Source organism: Moschus berezovskii, chromosome 12 (genome assembly GCF_049115385.1).
Source record: "Moschus berezovskii isolate FMDL1 chromosome 12, NW_MosBer_1.0, whole genome shotgun sequence".
NCBI classification, from domain to species: Eukaryota; Metazoa; Chordata; class Mammalia; order Artiodactyla; family Moschidae; genus Moschus; species Moschus berezovskii.
In genome coordinates this window covers 36,344,017-36,363,431 of record NC_142471.1, presented here as the reverse complement: position 1 = coordinate 36,363,431, position 19,415 = coordinate 36,344,017, and the positions used below count along the sequence as shown (strand labels likewise).

At 47.6% G+C, this 19,415-nt stretch overlaps 2 protein-coding genes across 6 annotated transcripts; both read left to right on the top strand.

Moving 5' to 3' along the window:
• Positions 1-2,865: 2,865 nt before the first annotated feature.
• On the top strand, positions 2,866-7,089 carry LOC129555663 (pulmonary surfactant-associated protein A). Of its 2 annotated transcripts, none has more exons than XM_055425333.2 (5): positions 2,866-3,017; positions 3,828-4,022; positions 4,277-4,396; positions 5,129-5,206; positions 5,660-7,089. In XM_055425333.2, exons 1-5 carry the CDS (start codon positions 2,930-2,932, stop codon positions 6,034-6,036), a joined length of 858 nt encoding a protein of 285 aa, XP_055281308.2. In that variant the 5' UTR covers positions 2,866-2,929; the 3' UTR covers positions 6,037-7,089. The 2 variants fall into 2 exon arrangements, with proteins under 2 accessions (XP_055281308.2, XP_055281307.2); XM_055425332.2 differs by having other exon boundaries at positions 2,915-3,017; positions 3,801-4,022.
• Positions 7,090-9,919: 2,830 nt separating this feature from the next.
• Positions 9,920-19,113, top strand: LOC129555664 (mannose-binding protein A-like). Of its 4 annotated transcripts, XM_055425337.2 has the most exons (6): positions 9,921-10,580; positions 10,875-11,537; positions 13,853-14,042; positions 14,435-14,551; positions 15,537-15,611; positions 16,244-19,113. In XM_055425337.2, exons 3-6 carry the CDS (start codon positions 13,862-13,864, stop codon positions 16,615-16,617), a joined length of 747 nt encoding a protein of 248 aa, XP_055281312.1. In that variant the 5' UTR covers positions 9,921-10,580; positions 10,875-11,537; positions 13,853-13,861; the 3' UTR covers positions 16,618-19,113. The 4 variants fall into 4 exon arrangements, with proteins under 4 accessions (XP_055281310.1, XP_055281312.1, XP_055281311.1 ...); XM_055425335.2 differs by lacking the exon at positions 10,875-11,537 and having other exon boundaries at positions 9,920-10,415; XM_055425336.2 differs by lacking the exon at positions 10,875-11,537 and having other exon boundaries at positions 10,146-10,580; positions 16,244-19,112.
• The last annotated feature ends 302 nt before the right edge of the window (positions 19,114-19,415 follow it).

Sequence of the window (19,415 nt, the reverse complement as noted above, 5' to 3'; positions counted from 1 at the left end):
GTCCCAAATTAGACCCATGGGGTGACAGCAAAGCCAAAGGAGATCTCTGTTCAACCTCTGCAGGACCAGGTCCCTGCAGGTAGGGTTGCCAGATAAAATATAAGATGCCCAACTACATCTGAGCTTCAGATAACCAATGAGGAATATCGCATGCATACAGTGAAAAGATCACTTGTTCCTCTGTGCACTGCTGGTGGGATTGTAACTGGTACACAGGTCTAGTCACTGTGGGAAACAGCAAGGTGGTTCCTCAAAAATTTAAAAAGAGAACTGCCATGTGATCCAGCCATCTCAGTATATAGTCAAAGTATATATCTGAGTATGTATTCAAAGGAAATGAAGACAAGAGATATCTTTATTCCCGTGTTCATTGCAGCATTACTCACAATAGACAAGTAAGGAAATAACCTAAATGTCCATTGATACGTGAATGGATAAATAAGATGTGGCGTATACATACCATGAAATATTACTCAGCCATGAGAAAAAGGAAATCCTGCCATTTGCAACAAAATGAATAGACCTTGAGGACATTATGCTAATTAGATAAGTATTAGTCACCCAGCTGTGTCCAACTCTTTGTGACCCCAAGGACTGTAGCCTGCCAGGCTCCTCTGTCCATGGGATTTCCCAGGCAAGAATACTGGAGTGGGTTGCCATTTCCTTATCCAGGGGATCTTCCTGACCCAGGGATTGAACCCAGGTCTCCTGCTTTGCAGCCAGACTCTACCATCTGTATCACCAGGGAAGCCAAGTCAGATAAGTCAGAGACAAATATTGTATGATACCTACTTTTTTTGTGGCAGAAAATTCAGTCAGAACACTCCAGACAAGAGAAGAATCACGATCAAAGAAAATCATGATCGAAGATATGGAAAGCAGCACTCAGTTCTGTAAACTTGGAGGGTCATCCTCTGAGAAGCTGCAGAAGGGAGAATTGATGGAACAAGAAATGAAGAAAGAGGTAAGGCCAGGTAAATAATTTGTGATTTTATTAGGATTTTTATGACACACTTTTATATATTGGCATTAAGCTATGTGAGTAACTTGTTAAACAGATGACCTAAATGATTAAATAAAATATCCCATTATACTCTGTCACTGTTTAATGAAACTAATATCCGAACCAGTGCTAATTTCTTCATTTTGATGTCTATGTAGAAAAATATCTTTGTATAAAATATAAATTAAGGTACTAGGGTGATGGATGGAGAAGGCAATGGCACCCCACTCCAGTACTCTTGCCTGGAAAATCCCATGGGTGGAGGAGCCTGGTGGGCTGCAGTCCAAGGGGTCGCTAAGAGTCTGACACGACTGAGTGACTTCACTTTCACTTTTCACTTTCATGCATTGGAGAAGGAAATGGCCACCCACCCCAGTGTTCTTGCCTGGAGAATCCCAGGGATGGGGGAGCCTGGTGGGCTGTTGTCTATGGGGTCGCTCAGAGTCAGACACGACTGAAGCGACTTAGCAGCAGCAACAGCAGCAGGGTGATGGAATATCATAGTTTCAGAAAAAAATTTGTACTGCCCCTGCATCTTTCCTATAGGCTTGATAGGAAATTTAATTTTGATTCAAAATTTAAAAAGTCTCAAGTAGTTGTATAACCTGATCAATACCACATGGATAATGAGTGGCAGTTCCAAATCACAACTTGAGTATTTCTGACTCCTAAGTCCACACCCTGCCCCACCAACCACATGGCCCTGACCTCCAGGCTGCCTTCCACAGGGCCCTTCAAAATCTGCCCAAGAAGACCCTCCCTGTTCTTGTCCCTTCACCCCGAGAACCATACTCCATCCAAGCAAGTTGAGGTCCTTAAGCTGGAACTGCTCCCCACTTGCCCCAGCCCAGTGCTGGCCCTAGCTTCCCATCCCATGACTGGCAGAGTCATAGGCATGTGACAGGTGGCAGCAGGGCAGCTGGAAGCACTTAGAGCTCCAGATCGACTCTGACAGGCCTCCTGCTCCCAGGAGAGGAGTTCCATTAGCTAGGCTCCCACTCTCCCTGAGGATCTCAAGATTTTCAGACCACTCACAGGTAAGCATGGCAATCTCCTGTCTTGGTTCTCCACTGTTACCATCCTACGTTAGAGATTCCCTCCTAATTAAGTGGCTTGAAGAGGGAATCTCTTCCATTGTCTTCACAAGTCGTTCTACTACTTAAAAGATATCACCACTGCAGGTCATTAGACATCACCATGGTCAAGACAGAAACCACGGCTTCCTGCCCTGCCTCCCTACCACTGAGCCTGCCAAGGCAAAGGAGTGGGGACCCAGCCAAGGGTTCACCTGTGCCAGTGAACCATGTACCCATCAACTCAGCCACAGGCCCCAGAAGCAGGAGTTGGGAGGCTCAGTAGTGAGCCATGCCCCTTGACAGACAGTTTGTTCCAGCTCAATCTGATGATCCCTTGGCTTGAGACATGACCTCTGCATGGTTTAGAGCCACAGGGACACTTCCAAGAGCCAAAGAGGCTCTGGAACTGGAATGGCCCCAGGGGACAGCCCTTTACACCACTGATCTGTCTCTCTGCTCCCCTGGGAGAAGAGTCCAGCCCTGGTATGTTCTCTCCCACTGGTGGGCTTTTCGGGGGTGGTGATCCCAGGAGTGTGAACATGTCACTAGCCAGGACCAGGAGGCTGAGACCCAGGAGGGAGAAGACTTCCTTTGCCACATGCCTCTTGTAAGTGCTCTCATCCTTCACTGCGGGGGAAACTGGATGGATGGAAGGAGAGTGGGTGACCTCGGGCCCATGGGAAATTTCCCTTCTTGCCGACCTGGAGTTTCTCGTTAGCAGATTTTCTAAGTGCCTCTCCAGCCTGAGTGCCTGTGAGGAAATGTTACTGAGTAAACAAGATGGCAGCTTCCTGCCCAGCCCTTCTGGTCTAGAGGCCCTTGTGACAGGAGCCTCTACAGGGTGGAGAGGATGCCTGGTGGCCTACATCAGTATAAATGGCACCATCCACCTGGCCACCCTGCTCTGGAGGCAGGGAGCACAGGCTGTGTTCGTGCAGGTGAGTTTAGCCCCCTCCTCTGGGTCTTCCCCAGGGTGACCCAGCCCAGCAGGCACAGGCTTCACTAGTCAGGAAAGGAGGGTCCTCCCCTGTACTACTGGGAGCTATTCTATAGAGTCCTAACTATGGGTACAGGATGAGGGGCTTGCAGATATCCTCATTCTTCACTGTGCTCCTGGGCCAGGTCCCTTCTCCCCAGGGACTCAGCAGAGCCTGCAGGATGGGGGCAGGTGGAGAAAGAGCCTGCCAAGGAGAAAGGGACAGCAGAGCAGGGAGGAGGGGGACTCCCTATCATTGTCCAACTGGGAATGGCCAAGCCATGGGCGCTGGTCATTTCGCCTCATCCTCGGGATCATGATCCCTCAACTCAAAAGGAGGGCCCTGAGAGTATGAGGACAGACAGAGCGAGTGAGTGAGTGACCACTTCCTTCCGCCCAGCAGCCTGGGAGGTACAGGCCAGGACTGCCTCCAGGGCAGACACGTTAGGGGAAGCCAAGAGAGTTCCCTGTGGTCACACAGCGAGGAGCAAACAGAGACGCTATTAGAACCCAGCCCCTCCGACTCTCCACAGCTCTTTACAACCCTTCACCTGCCCAGGTACCATACCACCTCCACAAGGGGATGGGGCATGTGACCGTGTTAGGTACCAAATGATGCTGGCAGTTTCCAAGAATAGTTTGGGTCTTTCCAGAGTTCCTGTCTGTACCAACCCAGCCCTCAGGCCCCAGCTTGTGCTGAATCTTGAGAAAGCAGAGCAAGGGGAGACCCTGATAAATGCTTCAGAGGGGCCACGGCCCTTCCCTTCTGCAGGAGGAGCTGCTGGGGCGGGCGCCATGCTGCTGTGCTCTTTGACCCTTTCCCTCCTCTGGATGGTGGCTTCTGGCCTCGAGTGCGACGTGAAGGAAGTTTGTGTTGGAAGCCCTGGCGTTCCTGGCACTCCCGGATCCCATGGCCTGCCAGGAAGAGATGGGAGAGATGGTATCAAAGGAGACCCTGGGCCTCCAGGTACTGAGTGGGAGCTGGGGGACAGTGACCTGATTTCAAGGGGACCTCATGCCCAGATGGGTCCAAGGGTCAGCTGGATGGTGGGTATTTCCTGGGACCCTTAGACTGGAACAGCCCTGGATGGTCTATCCTCACGGTGCCCGTGGAGGGACAGGCAAAAAGTCAGCCTGGCTGAAATGGAGGTCCAGTCACATCCTGCTCCAACCCACTGTGGGTGACAGATACCATACATCCTCCTCTCCCTCTCTCTGCAGGCCCCATGGGCCCCCCTGGAGGAATGCCAGGCCTCCCTGGGCGTGATGGAATGACTGGAGCCCCTGGCATCACTGGAGAGCGTGGAGAAAAGGGAGAGCCTGGCGAGAGAGGTCCTCCAGGTGAGCTGGATGGGGCCAACGGGCAGAGGCAACTAGACACCGTGCCCATGTGTTCAGTTACATGAGGAATGATGGGGGTCAGACAAAACTGTGCAAGTTCCCAAAGGGCATCCCAGAGGTGTCTGGGGTGTGGGTCGTAAGTGCAGAGTCTGGTGGGAATTGAAAGTTTTCTGTGCATTACAACTGCTGACAGGGAGATACAGGACATCAGGTGTGGGAAATAGAATAGCGATGGGAGGAGGGGAGGAGCTTCCTAGGGCTGAGGTGTACAGGCTCACATGGACCAAGGAGCAGACAGATGATGAAATTGGGGAGCCCGCTTGCCCAGGGGACCTCTGGAGCTCTAGGTTCCTTACAGCACCTAGAATATAGGTTCCTATTCCTTATAGCAGCAGTCAGGGTTCATCAGAGTACAGAAAGAACCACATTAGCTCTTAATGGAGGGTGGGAAAGGGGCCCTGCCCAGGAACTAGAAAACTCCACAGATATGGACAGACAGAGCCATGAAAGGACATGGCAGGAAAGAAGAGCAGGGAAGGGGCGAGCAGGTGCAAGGCTGCACTAAAGGACCAGTGTGTAGGAAATACGGAAACACAGCGGCCTCTGGGTGGTGGCTCTAGACAAGCGAAGGGCAGAATTCCAGGCTCGCCGTTGATCTCAAATCTGCTTGGCAGCAAGTGGGGTTGTTGTTGACCTGTTGATCCTCTCACCTTGCCGGGGATCTCTCTACAGGGTTTCCAGCGTATCTAGATGAAGAGCTCCAGGGCACACTCCATGAGATCAGACATCAAGTCCTGCAGTCACGGGGCGGTAAGGGGTCCCCCTTGGGGCTTTATACAGTAGGGGGTCTCCCATTAGTTCTCCTCATCCCCAGAACCAGGCTCCAGAATCTAGAGATTTGATGAACAAGTGTAGATGTGGAAGTCATTTTTCAGATGTTCTTAAATGGCCAGAGGTGAGAGAAGTAGACACGATTTAGCTACCTGTGTCCTGGGGAATCAAGGTCCCTACCAATATTGCTTTCTTTGACTCCCAGGAAATCACACAGTTTATGACACATAATAATAAGTAACTGCTGAATGGGTGAATGGGTAAATAGAATCATGAGAGCAGAGCGGAGAATCCAGAAAGACTGGGATTAGAAGAGGGAGGGATGGCAGAGACAGGCAGAGGTAAAGAGACTGGGGAGGACGCAAAGGAGGAGAGCCTGAAGGGAAGGAGGCAAAGGGGTCTGTGGCCTGACCTGGATTCTTCTGCTGTCAGTCCTCAGTTTGCAGGGGTCCATGCTGGCAGTGGGAGAGAAGGTCTTCTCTACCAATGGGCAGTCAGTCGATTTTGATGCCATTAAAGAGTTATGTGCCAGAGCAGGTGGACAGATTGCTGCCCCGAGGAGTCCAGAGGAGAATGATGCCATTACCAGCATCACGAAGAAGTACAACACTTATGCTTACCTGGGCCTGGCCGAAGGCCCCACCGCCGGAGACTTCTATTACCTGGATGGAGCCCCTGTGAATTATACCAACTGGTACCCAGGGGAGCCCAGGGGCCGGGGTAAAGAGAAGTGTGTAGAGATATACACAGATGGTCAGTGGAATGATAAGAACTGCCTGCAGTACCGACTGGCCATCTGTGAATTCTGAGCGGGCACCGAAGCCGCAGGATGGACAGAGTCCTGTCTTTCCTCTCAGGCTCCATCCTGGGGATCCACCTGGTCTATGGATCAGGTGCTAAGATTCCTTTGTGGCTATCAGAATTGAAGGCACTCTTGAGCACTCCACTCCTGGGTGGATCCCCAATGATCACTAATCAGTCTGACTCCCCCGGAACCCCTTCTCAGCATTGCACTCTCGGCAGCCACTCTAACTTTGCCTTTCTGCAAGAGACAGAGGTTTCTTTCCTCCTCTTCTTGTCCGGTTCCTTTATTTATAGATGGCAACAGTAAGGTTCTAGGGTGAAGGTTCCCTCCAAAGCACCACACAAGGTGCCTGCTTCCTGGCCCCTCTGCTCTGTCTTTGCAGCTCATTGCTTGCCCAGCCTCGTCAAGATTTAGCAGTTCTGCTCAAGCACAATGATAGGCGGACTTCTGGGAATTTTCACACTCATGGAGCTAAGGATACATTTGGGTTTATCTATCAGCCTGAGATCTGCGGGGAGGCATCTTGTTAGGCTCTCCATGAAGTCAGAGGGCCAGGTGGTGCTCCAACATAGTGAAGGCCAATTCATTCTAGTGATTGGCATGTATTATTCACTTCCTTGAGTCTTGGGGTGTCAGCCAGCACCTCTAAGGAAGATCTCACCCCTACCTTAGACATTACCCAAGTAACTGCCTGCTGATGAACACATTCCCCACCTCTTCAGAACTCAGTGAGGAGTTCACGCCACTTGTCACACCACCATTTACTGAGCATATACTATATACCAAGCACCATGACAAGCACTTCTAAGACATCTTATATGATTTAATCTTCACACAGTGTCATGGGACAAGCATTATTTTCCCCAATCTTTTATACAAGGACACTGAAGTTTAGAGAAGTTAAATGTTTTGAGTTTTTTTTTTTTTTTTAACATGAAGCAGTTGGCAGAGGCTGGTTTCAAACCCATCTACCTGGACCTGAAGCTTGTGCTCATAACCACCCCACCTTCTCATTGAACAGAGATGATTCAAGTGTAATAAATCATGAATGTGTTAACATGAGTTTCCACTGCTTTGGTTTCAAGAAACATTTCTGTAGTTTTAGAAATCAAGTTAACTCTGGCTCTGAACCCCTACTTGCCTGAAAAGTGGGAAGTTCAATCTCAGGTTAAATTTTCTTTGTTGGGTGATATGGGCCACCTGGTTCCATCCTGGAAGCACGCTGGGCACCATCATTCTCTCTACCACCCACACATGCGAAAAAATAAGAGACAAAGTTTCTGCCTACCTTTCACTTTAAGAAGCCATCACTCTATGGCCAGGGTGTTGATGAATCAGAAATTAAACAGATTTTAATGACAAAGCTAGGGGCAATAATCATTTGGACTATATTTTAAATCAACCCCAGAAAGTTTGCTTTCTAAGGAAAAATATACGTAAATAATTTTGAGACTGTGTATTAGTTTGAGGAAAAGTGTGAGCCTCAAGGCTTCAAGATTGTACCTATCTATAAGATTATTAAGATTCTTGAAGCTGTTATAAAATTAGTGAGTTACATGGATGCATTTCTTAGTGTTGAACAATTGCATTCCTGGAATATACCCAACTTGGTCTAATGGCTCATATTCTCATAGCACTTACTATGTGCCATATATTATACTTGTACAGGAGATCCAACCAGTCCATTCTAAAGGAGATCAGTCCTGGGTGTTCATTGGAAGGACTGATGCTAAAGCTGAAACTCCAATACTTTGGCCATTAATGCAAAGAGTTGACTCATTGGAAAAGACTCTGATGATGGGAGGGATTGGGGGCAGGAGGAAAGGGGGACGACAGAGAATGAGATGGTGGGATGGCATCACCGACTCGATGGATATGAGTTTGAGTGAACTCCGGGAGTTGGTGATGGACAGGGAGGCCTGGCTTGCTGTGATTCATGGGGTCGCAAAGAGTCGGACATGACTGAGTGACTGAACTGAACTGAATTCATATAATCCTCATTAACCCTAATATGTAGATGCTATCATTATGTCCAATTTAAAAATGAATCAGTTCAGTCGCTCAGTTGTGTCCTACTCTTTGCAACCCCACGAACTGCTGTACGCCAGTCTTCCCTGTCCATCACGAACTCCTGGAGCTTACTCAAACTCACGTCCATCGAGTCGGTGATCCCATCCAACCATCTCATGCTCTGTCGTCCCCTTCTCCTCCCGCCTTCAAATCATTCCCAGCACCAGGGTCTTGAAAAATGAATACTGAGGCACATATAGGTTATAATGATTTTCCAAAGATCATGCAGTGAGTTCATGGCAGAAGTGGGCTGTAAATACACGAAGTCAGAGTCCAGGGACTGGGCTATTAACCATTGATGCATGACTAGATTTTAATAACTATTTTTTACTTCAAGCTTCCTTGGGGGCTTCATATTTTCTCCACATCATTTAATTATCCTGATATTAGTGGCTACTAGGGACATATTCTTCTCACATTTAAAGCTGCTGTTCCCTGAGTGTCTGCTCATGGTCACACAGCCAAGTCAAATACCAAAGGGGTTGGGGTGTTTACTCCACGCACTCTAGTGGGAGGTGCTACAAAGTACCATGGCAAAGGGCATGGCTATGTATTTCTGTGAAGAGAAGACATGAAAAACCAGGAGCAATCATTCAAGCCACTGTGGACCTATCTGCCAAATCTATGTGATTTTCCAAAGAACAAGGTTTTTGAAATTTTATTAATAGTTCTATAGTTAGTTCCTTATACTAGTTCCACTGCTAAATTTTTATTTATACCTTTATTATTCCTTACTTACACTTTTTACTTTTATTTTAAAATTTATTTACTTATTTGGCTGTGCTGAGTCTTAGTTGGGGCACATGAGATGTTCAACTTTGATTGCGGCATGTGAATCCTTCCTTCTGGCATGTGGATCCTTCCTTCTGGCATGTGGGATCTAGTTCCCTGATCAGGGATGGAACCTGGGCCCCCCACATAGGGAGTGCAGAGTCTTAGCCACTGGACAAACAGTGAAGTTCCACTTATACTGTCTTTTTAAAACTGTGTGTTTATCTGTTGTCCAGAGCGACAGTCTTCAGAGGCCTATTTTTGAGTCTTGTATCAGTCAGACTTCACTCTGCTTACTTCTCAGTGTTTGGTAGTTTTTTCAAGGTAGATTCAAACTGACCTGACCTCCATCTGAGAAAATTCTGAGTGCCTGGGTTAAGGGTAAGGTCCTTAAATGTTTTTATGTTCCCACAGAACACTAGATTGTGATGACATTTGAAAAACAGTTTTTCATCTTGGCATAAAGGGAAAAATTCAATAATAATAATCATAGAAAAATAATACTAATAAACATAAATTCAAATGCCAGATCTATGAGAGGACAGGCTTATGGCATCCTCAAGGGAGGATCTTTATTCCTTCCAGAGTCAAGTATTTCTTATTGTCCCTTTGCTTACAGTGCACGCCCCTCCCTCCTCCTGTTCCAAGCCCTCCCCTCCTTCTACAGCTACCTTTCCTCTAAATCTGTAGCACATATAGGGTCCCGAAAGTGAAAGTGTTAGTCACATAGTTGTGTCCAACTCTTACAACCGCATGGACTGTAGCTGGCCAAGCTCCTCTGTCTGTGGAATTCTCCTGGCAAGAATACTGGAGTGGGTTGCCATTCCCTTCTCCAGAGGATCTTCCCAACTCAGGGATTAAACCCAGGTCTCCTGCATTGCAGGAGATGTTTTACCATCTGAACCACCAGGGAAGCCCACATATAGTGTCCAAGTTGTGTGTAAATCTCTCGGTTTCAGATTTCCACCTTTCTGGGAGGTCTGTTCATTTGCTGTAAGGTTTGAGTGTTCTTTGTCCTCTGAGCCTAAGGGCCCTTCAGAGTTATGTCAATGGCATCAGGAAACACAGCCGTGGTGTGTTGGTGGGAGGCGGCAATCTTCTCTACAGTGGGCTCCTCTCAGCGCCTGGCAGGCTCCTTGATGACGGGAATCTGGGAGGCTTGCTGAACAGGGCATGGTGACACAAGGGCCAATGACCCTTGAGGAGCCAAATCACCAATCACGAAGTAGAGTCACCGGGAAGTGGCCCCACCCCCGCGGGACAAAGCAAACCTCTAGAGTTGCTTTAGTTGTTAGAATAAGTGTTTCAAAAAGTGGGTGTAAATTTGGGGGAAGGCAGGAATTCAAAGTTGCATCAGGCCTTGAAAAAGGCCATTTGATCAGGCTCTGGAGATAAGAACCGGACGCTTCTGGAAACCCAGGCGTGGAGGAGCCATGGACTGATCTGGTGTCTGCCCTGCTCAGGGTCTCTGCTTCTCTCCTTACTCTGTCAATGGATCCTCTCTGTGTGCCCAGCCCTGAGTTACACCCTGGAGACAAGGAGGTGAATCAAAGGCAGCTCCTGCCCTAGAAAAGAGAGCACAGATATCAGCTCTAGGTGGAGGGAAGTCAAGAGAGCCGCTTTGAGAACACAATGCTGGAGGATTCCTTTGTTTCATAATGTTTATTGAGCACTGATTCTGTTCCAGGCCCTCTTCTAGGTGGGGAGGTAAGATCCCTGTTCTGATGAACTTCCTGTTCTAAAGGAGTGGGCTGGTCAATACATATGGCAACCAAAGAAATAAGACAATTTTACATAGAGATGGACTATAAGCAGATAATTAAAACAGAGAACTACAATTTTGTGATAGGGCTTTCTCCAGTGATATCACTGAAGCTGAAATCTGAATGACAACAAGTATTTGTGCAAAGATGGAGAGAAGTGTTCTCGGCTAGAACACCTAGCACAATGCCCATGTTCAACTCTGAGTTACTTACAAATACTTCCTCTCCTTGTGCCTAGGCCTGTGATGCACCCAGGGAGGACAGATAAGGGATATTCTGAAGGAGAAGAAAGGGATGAGGTGACGTCATGCTGTGGGTCTTTAACCCCTTCCCTCCTACCCCCAGTAAACTAAATATGGGTGAAGGGGTGATCCAGGCAGAACAACTGACACAGGGATGTGTGCCTGTGTGTGTGTGTGTGCACGAGCGTGTGTTTGTGTGGTAGGATGTGTATGCATGTCTCTTCCAGAAATAAATATTGGGAAAGAACTGTCTTCTGTGATTCTGATCCATGATCTGAGAATCTGATTCTAGATGATCAGATAGCTGAGCGGTAGAGAGGGATGTGTGGGAGGGAGCAGTAGGAGGTGTCTGGGGTGCTGCAGTAGCGAGCTGCCCAGTGCTAAGGTGGAGAACCCACCAGCAGTCCTGGAGAACTGCCCAGGATATGACAATTCTAAGGATGGTTGTTCATTAATCTGGGGTTGAAGGCCAGTCTACCACTGTCTCTGCTCACTAGACTAGTTGGGGCTGACGTTGCTGAGGTATCCGCCAAAGGCTCAGGCTGGAGGACCAGCTTCCCGGCCACAGCCTCTGTGCTCTGAGGAGGCCCTAGTAGGTCATTCGTGAAGGACAGAAGTGGAGGCCTGGGCCAAGAGTCTGGCCATTTGACTTGATCCTGGTGAGTTCCAGGCAGGGGCTATGGTGGGGTCATCAGGCTCCCTGAGGGCCTCTGTCTCTCCCTGACCTGGGGCCTTGTGCCCTTCCTGGATCCAGTTGACCATCTGCAAACTAAAGGTAGTCTTTTCAGCAAAATGGAAGGGTGTATATGCTAGCAACATGTTTAGCTCTGGCTTTGGTCTCTAGCATAATCAGGGAAGGTAAAGAAAGGAGAAAGATGAAGATCTGATCAGAAAACTCCCTTCCTAGACTTCCCCAGCAGTCCAGGGATTACCCACCAGTGGTTCCATCTCCGGTCCACGAGCTAGGATTCCACATGATGTGTGGTATAGCCAAAAAAAAAAAGATCAATTAATCCTCAAATTCAAAATCCTAAAAAGAAAGACATTTCCCTTCCAATTCATTGCTTCTCACTGAGTCCTGGAGGAAGGAAAGGGTTAAGGGAGCTGATAGGCCAGGGGAGGCAAGGACAGATGCAGTAGTATGGAGCAGCTCCAGGGACACTGGGGTTAGGGGCCAGAGATAAGCAGAGAGGGAGGCCCACAGCGGCTGGGCTCTGAAGGCTTCCTGGAAGGGGGCTGGCTCAGGCAAAGACTGGGTGGGGACCTGATGGCTGCATGGGTTGCAGAGCCAGCGAGGTATCTGGGAGGCTCGCAGAGAATCCTGCCAGGAGGAGGAACATGAGCTCACCCCACTGCTCCCAGAGTGAACAGAAATTTTAGAATCCTGGATTCTGGCTGGACAAATGGCCTCTCCGTGGAAAATTCAAATGAAAGGAAGGAGGTAAATCTAAGTCTCAATTAGCTGGGATCAATGACCAAGAAGCCTCCATTCTCAGGGTCAGAATAAGGTTCCATACCTCAGGGCAATCTGGGTCCCCAGTCCCAGCAAGTGCCTGTCACAAAATAGAGACTTTATTAAACAAGATGATTGACAGGCTGTTGGGAAACAGCTTTGGTTCTGAGGGTGGTTGGGACTCTGGGGTGTAAAACAAATTTTTATGTGAAATGAGACAAGGGATGTTGTAAAAACAGGTGCCATCAAGCAATGGGCCTTGTGGGACCTTGGGTCACCTGCAACAGTTTTGAGTCTAACTTTAGGGTCCATAGGAGGGGATGGAAGAGGGAAATTTAGGCTATGTAGACCTTCAAGAAAGGGAATTAAGAGAGCAGCCAAAGCTCATGCCAGCAATGAGCTCTCTTTGCTGGGCCATCACCTGTTGTAAAAGGAACAGGGCTTGTGTGTCATGTGCAGACCCCATGGGCTCTCATGCTTTAGGGCTGTCTAAACTACCAAGCCTTGAACCCACAGGGCAAAAGAGTCCCAGGGAAAATGGGCCCCTATTAGATTACTCTTGCATCTAAATTTGTGTTAGCACTAATCTAACTCTAATACAGTTTACTTATCCTAGCAGTAGTTTTCCTAGTAGCTTGGGAGTAACTCAGAGCCAAGAGTTGTGATATTTCCCTGTATCAACTGCTCTGAGCACAGGGCCCAACATATCAGTTGTTGTTCAGTAGCTCAGTCGTGTCTAACTCTTTGCAACCCCATGGACTGCAGCATGGCAGACTTCCCTGTCCTTCACCATTTCCCGGAGCTTGCTCAAACTCATGTCCATTGAATCAGTGCTACAATCCAATCATCTCATATTTTGTCACCCTCTTCTCCTGCCTTCACTCTTTCCCAGCATCAGGGTCTTTTCCAATGAGTCGGCTCTTCGCATCAGATGGCCAAAGAATTGGAACTTCAGCATCAGTCTTTCCAGTAAATATTCAGGGTTGATTTCCTTTAGGATTGACTGGCTTGATCCCCTTGAAGTCCAAGGAACTCTCAAGAGTCTTCTCCAGCACTGCAATTCGAAAGCATCAATTCTTCAGTACTCAACCTTCTTTATGGTCCAACTCTCACATCCATACATGACTACAGGAAAAAACATAGCTTTGACTATATGGACCTTTTTCAGCAAAGTGATGTCTCTGCTTTTCAATATGCTGTCTAGGTTTGTCATAACTTTCCTTCCAAGGGGCAAGTGTCTTTTAATTTCATGGTTGCAATCACCGTCCACAGTGATTTTGGAGCCCAAGAAAATAAAATCGGTCACTGCTTCTACTTTTTCCCCTTCTATTTGCCATGAAATAAATAAGACCAGATGCCATGATCTTAGTTTTTTGAATGTTGAATTTTAAGACAGGTTTTCCCACTCTCCTTTTTCACCCTCATCAAGAGGCTTTTTAGTTCCTCTTTGCAGAGGTGGTGGCAAATGTTGGCTAAACAAAGTAAGATGAAATTATTTTCCTCAACTCTCTTCATTCTAAGGTAAGGATCATGTTCCTGTTTTCATCACTTCCTGTCCTCCTGTGTGTGGTGACAGTATCCTTCTCAAGTACAAAAGCCAGTGAGGATGCTCAGAAGACCTGTCCAGTGGTGGCCTGTGCCATCCCAGTCACTAACGGCACCCCAGGAAGAGACGGGCGAGATGGACCCAAGGGAGAGAAGGGAGAGCCAGGTAGAGGACGGGCTGCTCTACCTTCTTAACTCTTTGCCCCAACAGGAGAGCGTCCTCTCTAAGGGATCCAGCACAGAGACAGGAGGAGGCTCACCCTTCATTAGAGTGGGTGCCTGTGAAAGGGCATTCTCTCTAAAGATGCTTCTCTGGCTCTCCAGGATCCCTCACTGCCACACTGGAATTGGCGATACGTGGTTGTCCTTAGAGAATGGGTATCTTGTTTGCTCAGGGAACTGCCTTAGGACAGGCCATCCCCGGGATGCAGGAGGAACTTTCTTCCTCAGGTCACCACAAGTTGAGTGGCGGTTTCTTGGGGTCAATCAACTACTGAGCTTTTGAAGAGAGAGAATGAGCGACAGTCATCTCGTCATGTTTTCTTCATCTTCCAACAGGGCAAGGGCTCAGAGGCTTACAGGGCCCTCCAGGGAAAATGGGGCCTCCAGGAAATATAGGGAATCCTGGACTTCCAGGACCCAGGGGCCACAAAGGAGATCGTGGAGATAGCTCGGGTAAGGAGCTCACCCCAGATGTAGTAGGGGCTGAGGGGACGCAGGCCCTGGGAACTCCAGGCCAAGTGGGAGGTGCCCCGTCTCCTGCTGCCCCACTGAAAGATGCTCAGCTCTGCTTCCTGACCCAGCACTCCCATTCTGCTCAGTTCCTCAGGGCCTGAGGGGATTTCCACAGGTGCCTGGGTACAGACTTCCAAACTCTGCCAGCTGCTCCCTCAGCAGGCCACTGTAAGACATGTGCCCTGGCCTTTCTTCAGCTGCAGCAGTCCAGTGCGTGGTTCCAGGCTGCAAGGATGGAGACGGGTCTTCTCTGCTCTTACTTTATGTCTGTTGCCACAAGAGTGGCATGAAAAGTGTTGGCCTCATAGTTTGCCTGGATAATGGGGGATGTCATAGCAACTTAGTTCAGAGTAAAATAAATTCAGTAGCAACAAAGCCAAAATGATGACCTCTTACTAATATTTATCCACTGGCCTATCAAAATAATAAATGTATTCAAGAGTTTGCCTACAATAAGAAATTAAAATAGGATTAGGAAAATTTTTCAAAAAAGAGAATAATTTGTTGGGCCTTTCTTATGAATAATTATAATATTTAAGAAATATATGAAGAAAAGGACCCAGAGCTATAGTTTATGGTATTATTATTCTGTTCCATTCCGTTACGTCGCTCAGTCGTGTCTGACTCTTTGCGACCCCGTGGACTGTAGCCTATCAGGCTTCTCCATCCATGGGATTTTCCAGGCAAGAATACTGGAGTGGGTTACCATTTCCTTATTATTATTTCCAGAGTTATAGTTTACAATAGTTACTAAGTATACTTGGGAAGGCAGGAATACATTTTATTTTCCTTTTGCTTCTTTTTATTTTTTTATTTTTCTGGAATACTTTTTATTACGCTAATATATACATGTATTTTCAAAATACTCTGCTCTCCGATTTAAGGTCTTCTTCTCAATAAATATCCTATCCCTATTGCTTTATAGTTGCCGAGGCTAAGTTGGCTAGCTTGGAGAGACAGATAAGGAACCTGCAATCAGAACTGGATCACGTCAAAAAGCGTAAGCTTTTTTTCTGTCGCCAATGTGTTCTGGATTCTTTCATCTCCAGAGAGCTCTAGGTTTTGGGGGAAGGGTGGAAAAGAACTTACATATATGACCACTTATTGTATACCAGGGCTAGGTTGGTGGTCATTTTCTTAATAATATGATTTCATTCAATCCTCTTGCCATGTGTGGGTATTATACCCATTTTATTGACAGGTGAGAAAAAACTAGGTCCAAGAAGTGTGGATAATTAATTCACCAGCATGCAGTTAGGACGATGGAGGAGGATGGAGTGGAGGTCTCCTGACTCTGGGATCTTTGCTCCTTCCTCAGCACCCATGGGTCTCAGATGGCTATCCATGCCACTTTCTCATGCTGGTGCCTACACCTGGCAGAGAGGCTCTAGCATGTTTCCCTAGGTTCACCAGTACAGGGACAATTTTTCCAGATATTTGTCCTAAGGATGGGCTATCCCAGGAGATCCCTGGCTTGCTGCCAAGGACTTGCCTTCACCTTCTTACCAGGATCTCACCAGAGGTGGTGAAGAATGGGGCTCAACTCCAGATTCCCAGAGAAGGGCTTTTTCATCTGCTGTCCAGGGCTGGGCTCTAAGCCAAATCAACCCCACCTACCCTTTGTGATTCCAGTGCAAACCTTCTCCTTGGGCAAAAAGGCTGGGAAGAAGCTGTACGTGACCAATGGTGAAAGGATGCCTTTTTCCAGCGTGAAGGCGCTGTGCACTGCACTTGGGGCCACCGTGGCCACACCCAAGAATGCAGAGGAGAACAAAGCCATCCAGGACATGGCCCCTGACACTGCGTTCCTGGGCATCACAGATGAGGTGACCGAAGGGCAGTTTATGTATGTAACTGGAGGAAGGCTAGGCTACAGCAACTGGAAGAAGAATGAACCCAATAACCATGGCTCAGGGGAGGACTGTGTGCTCCTCTTACAAGACGGGCTCTGGAATGACATCTCCTGTTCTTCTTCCTTCTTGGCCATCTGTGAATTTCCAGCCTGAAGAGGCAAGTTCCTCCGCCCCCTCAGTGACTCCCTGCTGAGCTCTCTGCTGCTCTGGAAAAGAATTCAGTGCTTATTTCCCCACATCCAGTGTTGACTCATTCCTTCTTGGGGATGGGAGGAAAGTGAAGGGGTGTACTGGATTGCGGGAGAAGGAAGTGAAAAGAGGCTGACAGTGGGGCATGAGGGTTTCTGGTCCAGTCCATGGCGAAGGACACCGTCTGTCCTGTTAAGAGCACAGCATTGGGTCTGAGTCAATTACAGAAAAATCAAACAAACTCTCTCCTTTTTTAGCGAGGACATTGCAGCCCAGCTGATGAATCAGTGGAGGACCACGTCTGTGTCCAAGCAAACATTAGTCTCAGCCTCCAAGAGATTCAATTCCCATTTTTCCAAGTTGCCACTACTTGGTGTTAAAGTCACCTTCCTTCTGATGGCTAGCCCAGCCCTGTCTAAAACATAAGTGCTGTTTTTAGCTTTTCATGAGCTACCTCTGAAAATCTCTCACTGCCAGACTATATCACCTGGCACGGGTAACAATGAATAGTCCTAGGAATCCCTTCGCCTGCTCAAGTGGCTGTGGTCTCCCTGTAGCCACTGCGGTGATCCTGAGGACAAAGGGCAGCCTTTCCTTCTTGCATACTTTGAGGAGACTGATTTGATATTGCAGCATATGCCAGCATCATAGAAGCAAACGGTCAGGCAGGCTGTGCTGTTCCCCACAGCATCACAGCTCTTAGTCCCTCCGTGTTCAGCATCCCCTTCCTTCGGTGACATCCTCATCCCTTTATAGGTCAATAGGTCCATTATTAGTAGAGACAAGAGGGAAACTTCGTAAAGGTGAGTTTCATACCCTGGAGGGGAAGTTGTGCAGCACCATCCAGTCAGCAAATAAAACCTCCCCTCTGAGCAGAGTTCTGACTCCATCTTGGCTGACAGTCAAGCTCAAGAACATGGATATTCTTGAGCAATCTCAGGGTGGTGGAGCTGAGATTATATAGAGCCCAGGCAACAAACTGGGGGAAGACAGTGAATTCCGGCTCTAACTGTATGTCAATCAAAAAATGAGATGGAAAATATTTCACGAATGGGCTAAGGACCACTTTAACTTAGTGAAATATCTTTGTTAAATTAGTTTTCCATTTTATTTTTCTTTGTATCCAAACTACCAGAGGGGGCACTTCGTACGTGGGAAACACTTGATGAGCATTTGTTGGAGTGGTTCACCAAAGACTTAGCAAAATGGACGAGTGGGTGGAATATTGAGAATTGAATATTATAGGGTAGAGTTCTCTCCGAGGTGTGCTTCATCTGCAAGGCTATCAAGGTAGGGGCGGGGTGTGCCAAAGACACTGGGGCTGGCAGGGTGATGGGGACAGTGCCTTGTCCTTGGCCTCTGGTACACCAAGATGGTCACATCACTGAATTTTCAACCTCCTGAAGCTCTTCTTCAGGCACTGCTCTTGGGAGCAGTGAGAAGAATGCTTTTGTGATGTCGAGCTGAACAAATCACTATTTGCACTTCAAATCCAGGCTGCTTGCCAAAGAAATGGGAAAGTGCCCAAAATGTATGAAAGAGGCATATAGGAAACATAAAGAATGTAGGCTATGGCAAACAAAAGAAGAAAAAACGAGAAACATGTTAGAAGGAAAGAAGATACATAGATGATGACCCAGAACAAGAGAATTATGGTAACCAAGCATGAAAATTACACCTGAATTTTATCATTGCCAAGATGAAAATGAGAAAATGGACAGGTAACCATTATATAATTCTTTCTATTTTAATAATAAGAATGAACAGGAATGGGGACCACTTCTACCCTGGGATGAATGTCTCCTTTGCTTACACTGTGCGGAAGGGACAGTGTCTAGCTATAAATTTGAAGAGGATACAGTCATGTGCTTCACAGGAATTGTTTCCTGGTATGTAATCAGTCCTGAATATTCTCATTCAGAATTTGTAGTGGGGAGGAAGCACCATGGAAGTAACTAGAAGAAGGCTGAAAGGGAAATGGAAGAATTTGGAAGGACTGATGGTGAAGTTGAAGCTCCAGTACTTTGGCCAACTGATGTGAAGAACTGACTCATTGGGAAAGACCCTGATGCTGGGAAAGATTGAAGGCAGGAGGACAAGGGGACAAGAAAAGATGAGATGGTTGGATGGCATCACCGACTCAATGGACATGAGTTTGAGTGAGCTCCAGGAATTGGTGATGGACAGGGAAACCTGGTGTGCTGCAGTCCATGAGGTCGCAAAGAGTCGGACACGACTGAGCTACTGAACTGAACTGAAAGTAATGAGTGCCCCCTCGGTCAGGGAAATGTAATAAAAATCTGTGGATGAGCTCAAATTCTTCCATTTCCCTTTCAGTCTTCTTCTTCTAGTTCCTTCCATGGTGCTCCTTCCCCACAACATCCCTCAATCACTAGAGCCTCACATTCGTGTTCTGAGAGCTTTCAATGAGATCCAAGACCCGATCCTGCTCCCCTATTCATAAGCCAGTCCTGCTGAAGATCCTTACGAATTCCCTCTTGTCTTGGCCCACCTTGCAGGACGTGAAGCTTCTCCCCAGGCTCTTGGACAGGTAGAGCTGGTTCTCTCCCTCATTGAGCACCTGATTGTCTTTTCAGAGCTCCTGTTCCTGGTTGTATACCTGGCAGCATTCTTCCCTCAGTCCAGGATAGTAGTAACCACCTCCCTCAATTCACTTTCCAGTTCTTATCAGCAAGCAGTGGGGCCCATGCCTATCAGTTCAAGAAAACATGGAGTTAATCTAAAAATGGATTCTCATGAGA

What these genes read in the sequence shown, in the direction of transcription:
- LOC129555664 (XM_055425335.2), top strand. Translation starts at nt 10,365, where the DNA reads ATGGATCCTCTCTGTGTGCCCAGCCCTGAGTTACACCCTGGAGACAAG. An exon ending in GGGAGAGAAGGGAGAGCCAG is followed by an intron (nt 14,043 to 14,434) that starts GTAGAGGACGGG and finishes ATCTTCCAACAG; the next exon opens with GGCAAGGGCTCAGAGGCTTA. An exon ending in AGATCGTGGAGATAGCTCGG is followed by an intron (nt 14,552 to 15,536) that starts GTAAGGAGCTCA and finishes ATTGCTTTATAG; the next exon opens with TTGCCGAGGCTAAGTTGGCT.
- LOC129555663 (XM_055425332.2), top strand. Translation starts at nt 2,930, where the DNA reads ATGCCTGGTGGCCTACATCAGTATAAATGGCACCATCCACCTGGCCAC. An exon ending in AGGAGACCCTGGGCCTCCAG is followed by an intron (nt 4,023 to 4,276) that starts GTACTGAGTGGG and finishes CTCTCTCTGCAG; the next exon opens with GCCCCATGGGCCCCCCTGGA. An exon ending in AGTCCTGCAGTCACGGGGCG is followed by an intron (nt 5,207 to 5,659) that starts GTAAGGGGTCCC and finishes TTCTGCTGTCAG; the next exon opens with TCCTCAGTTTGCAGGGGTCC.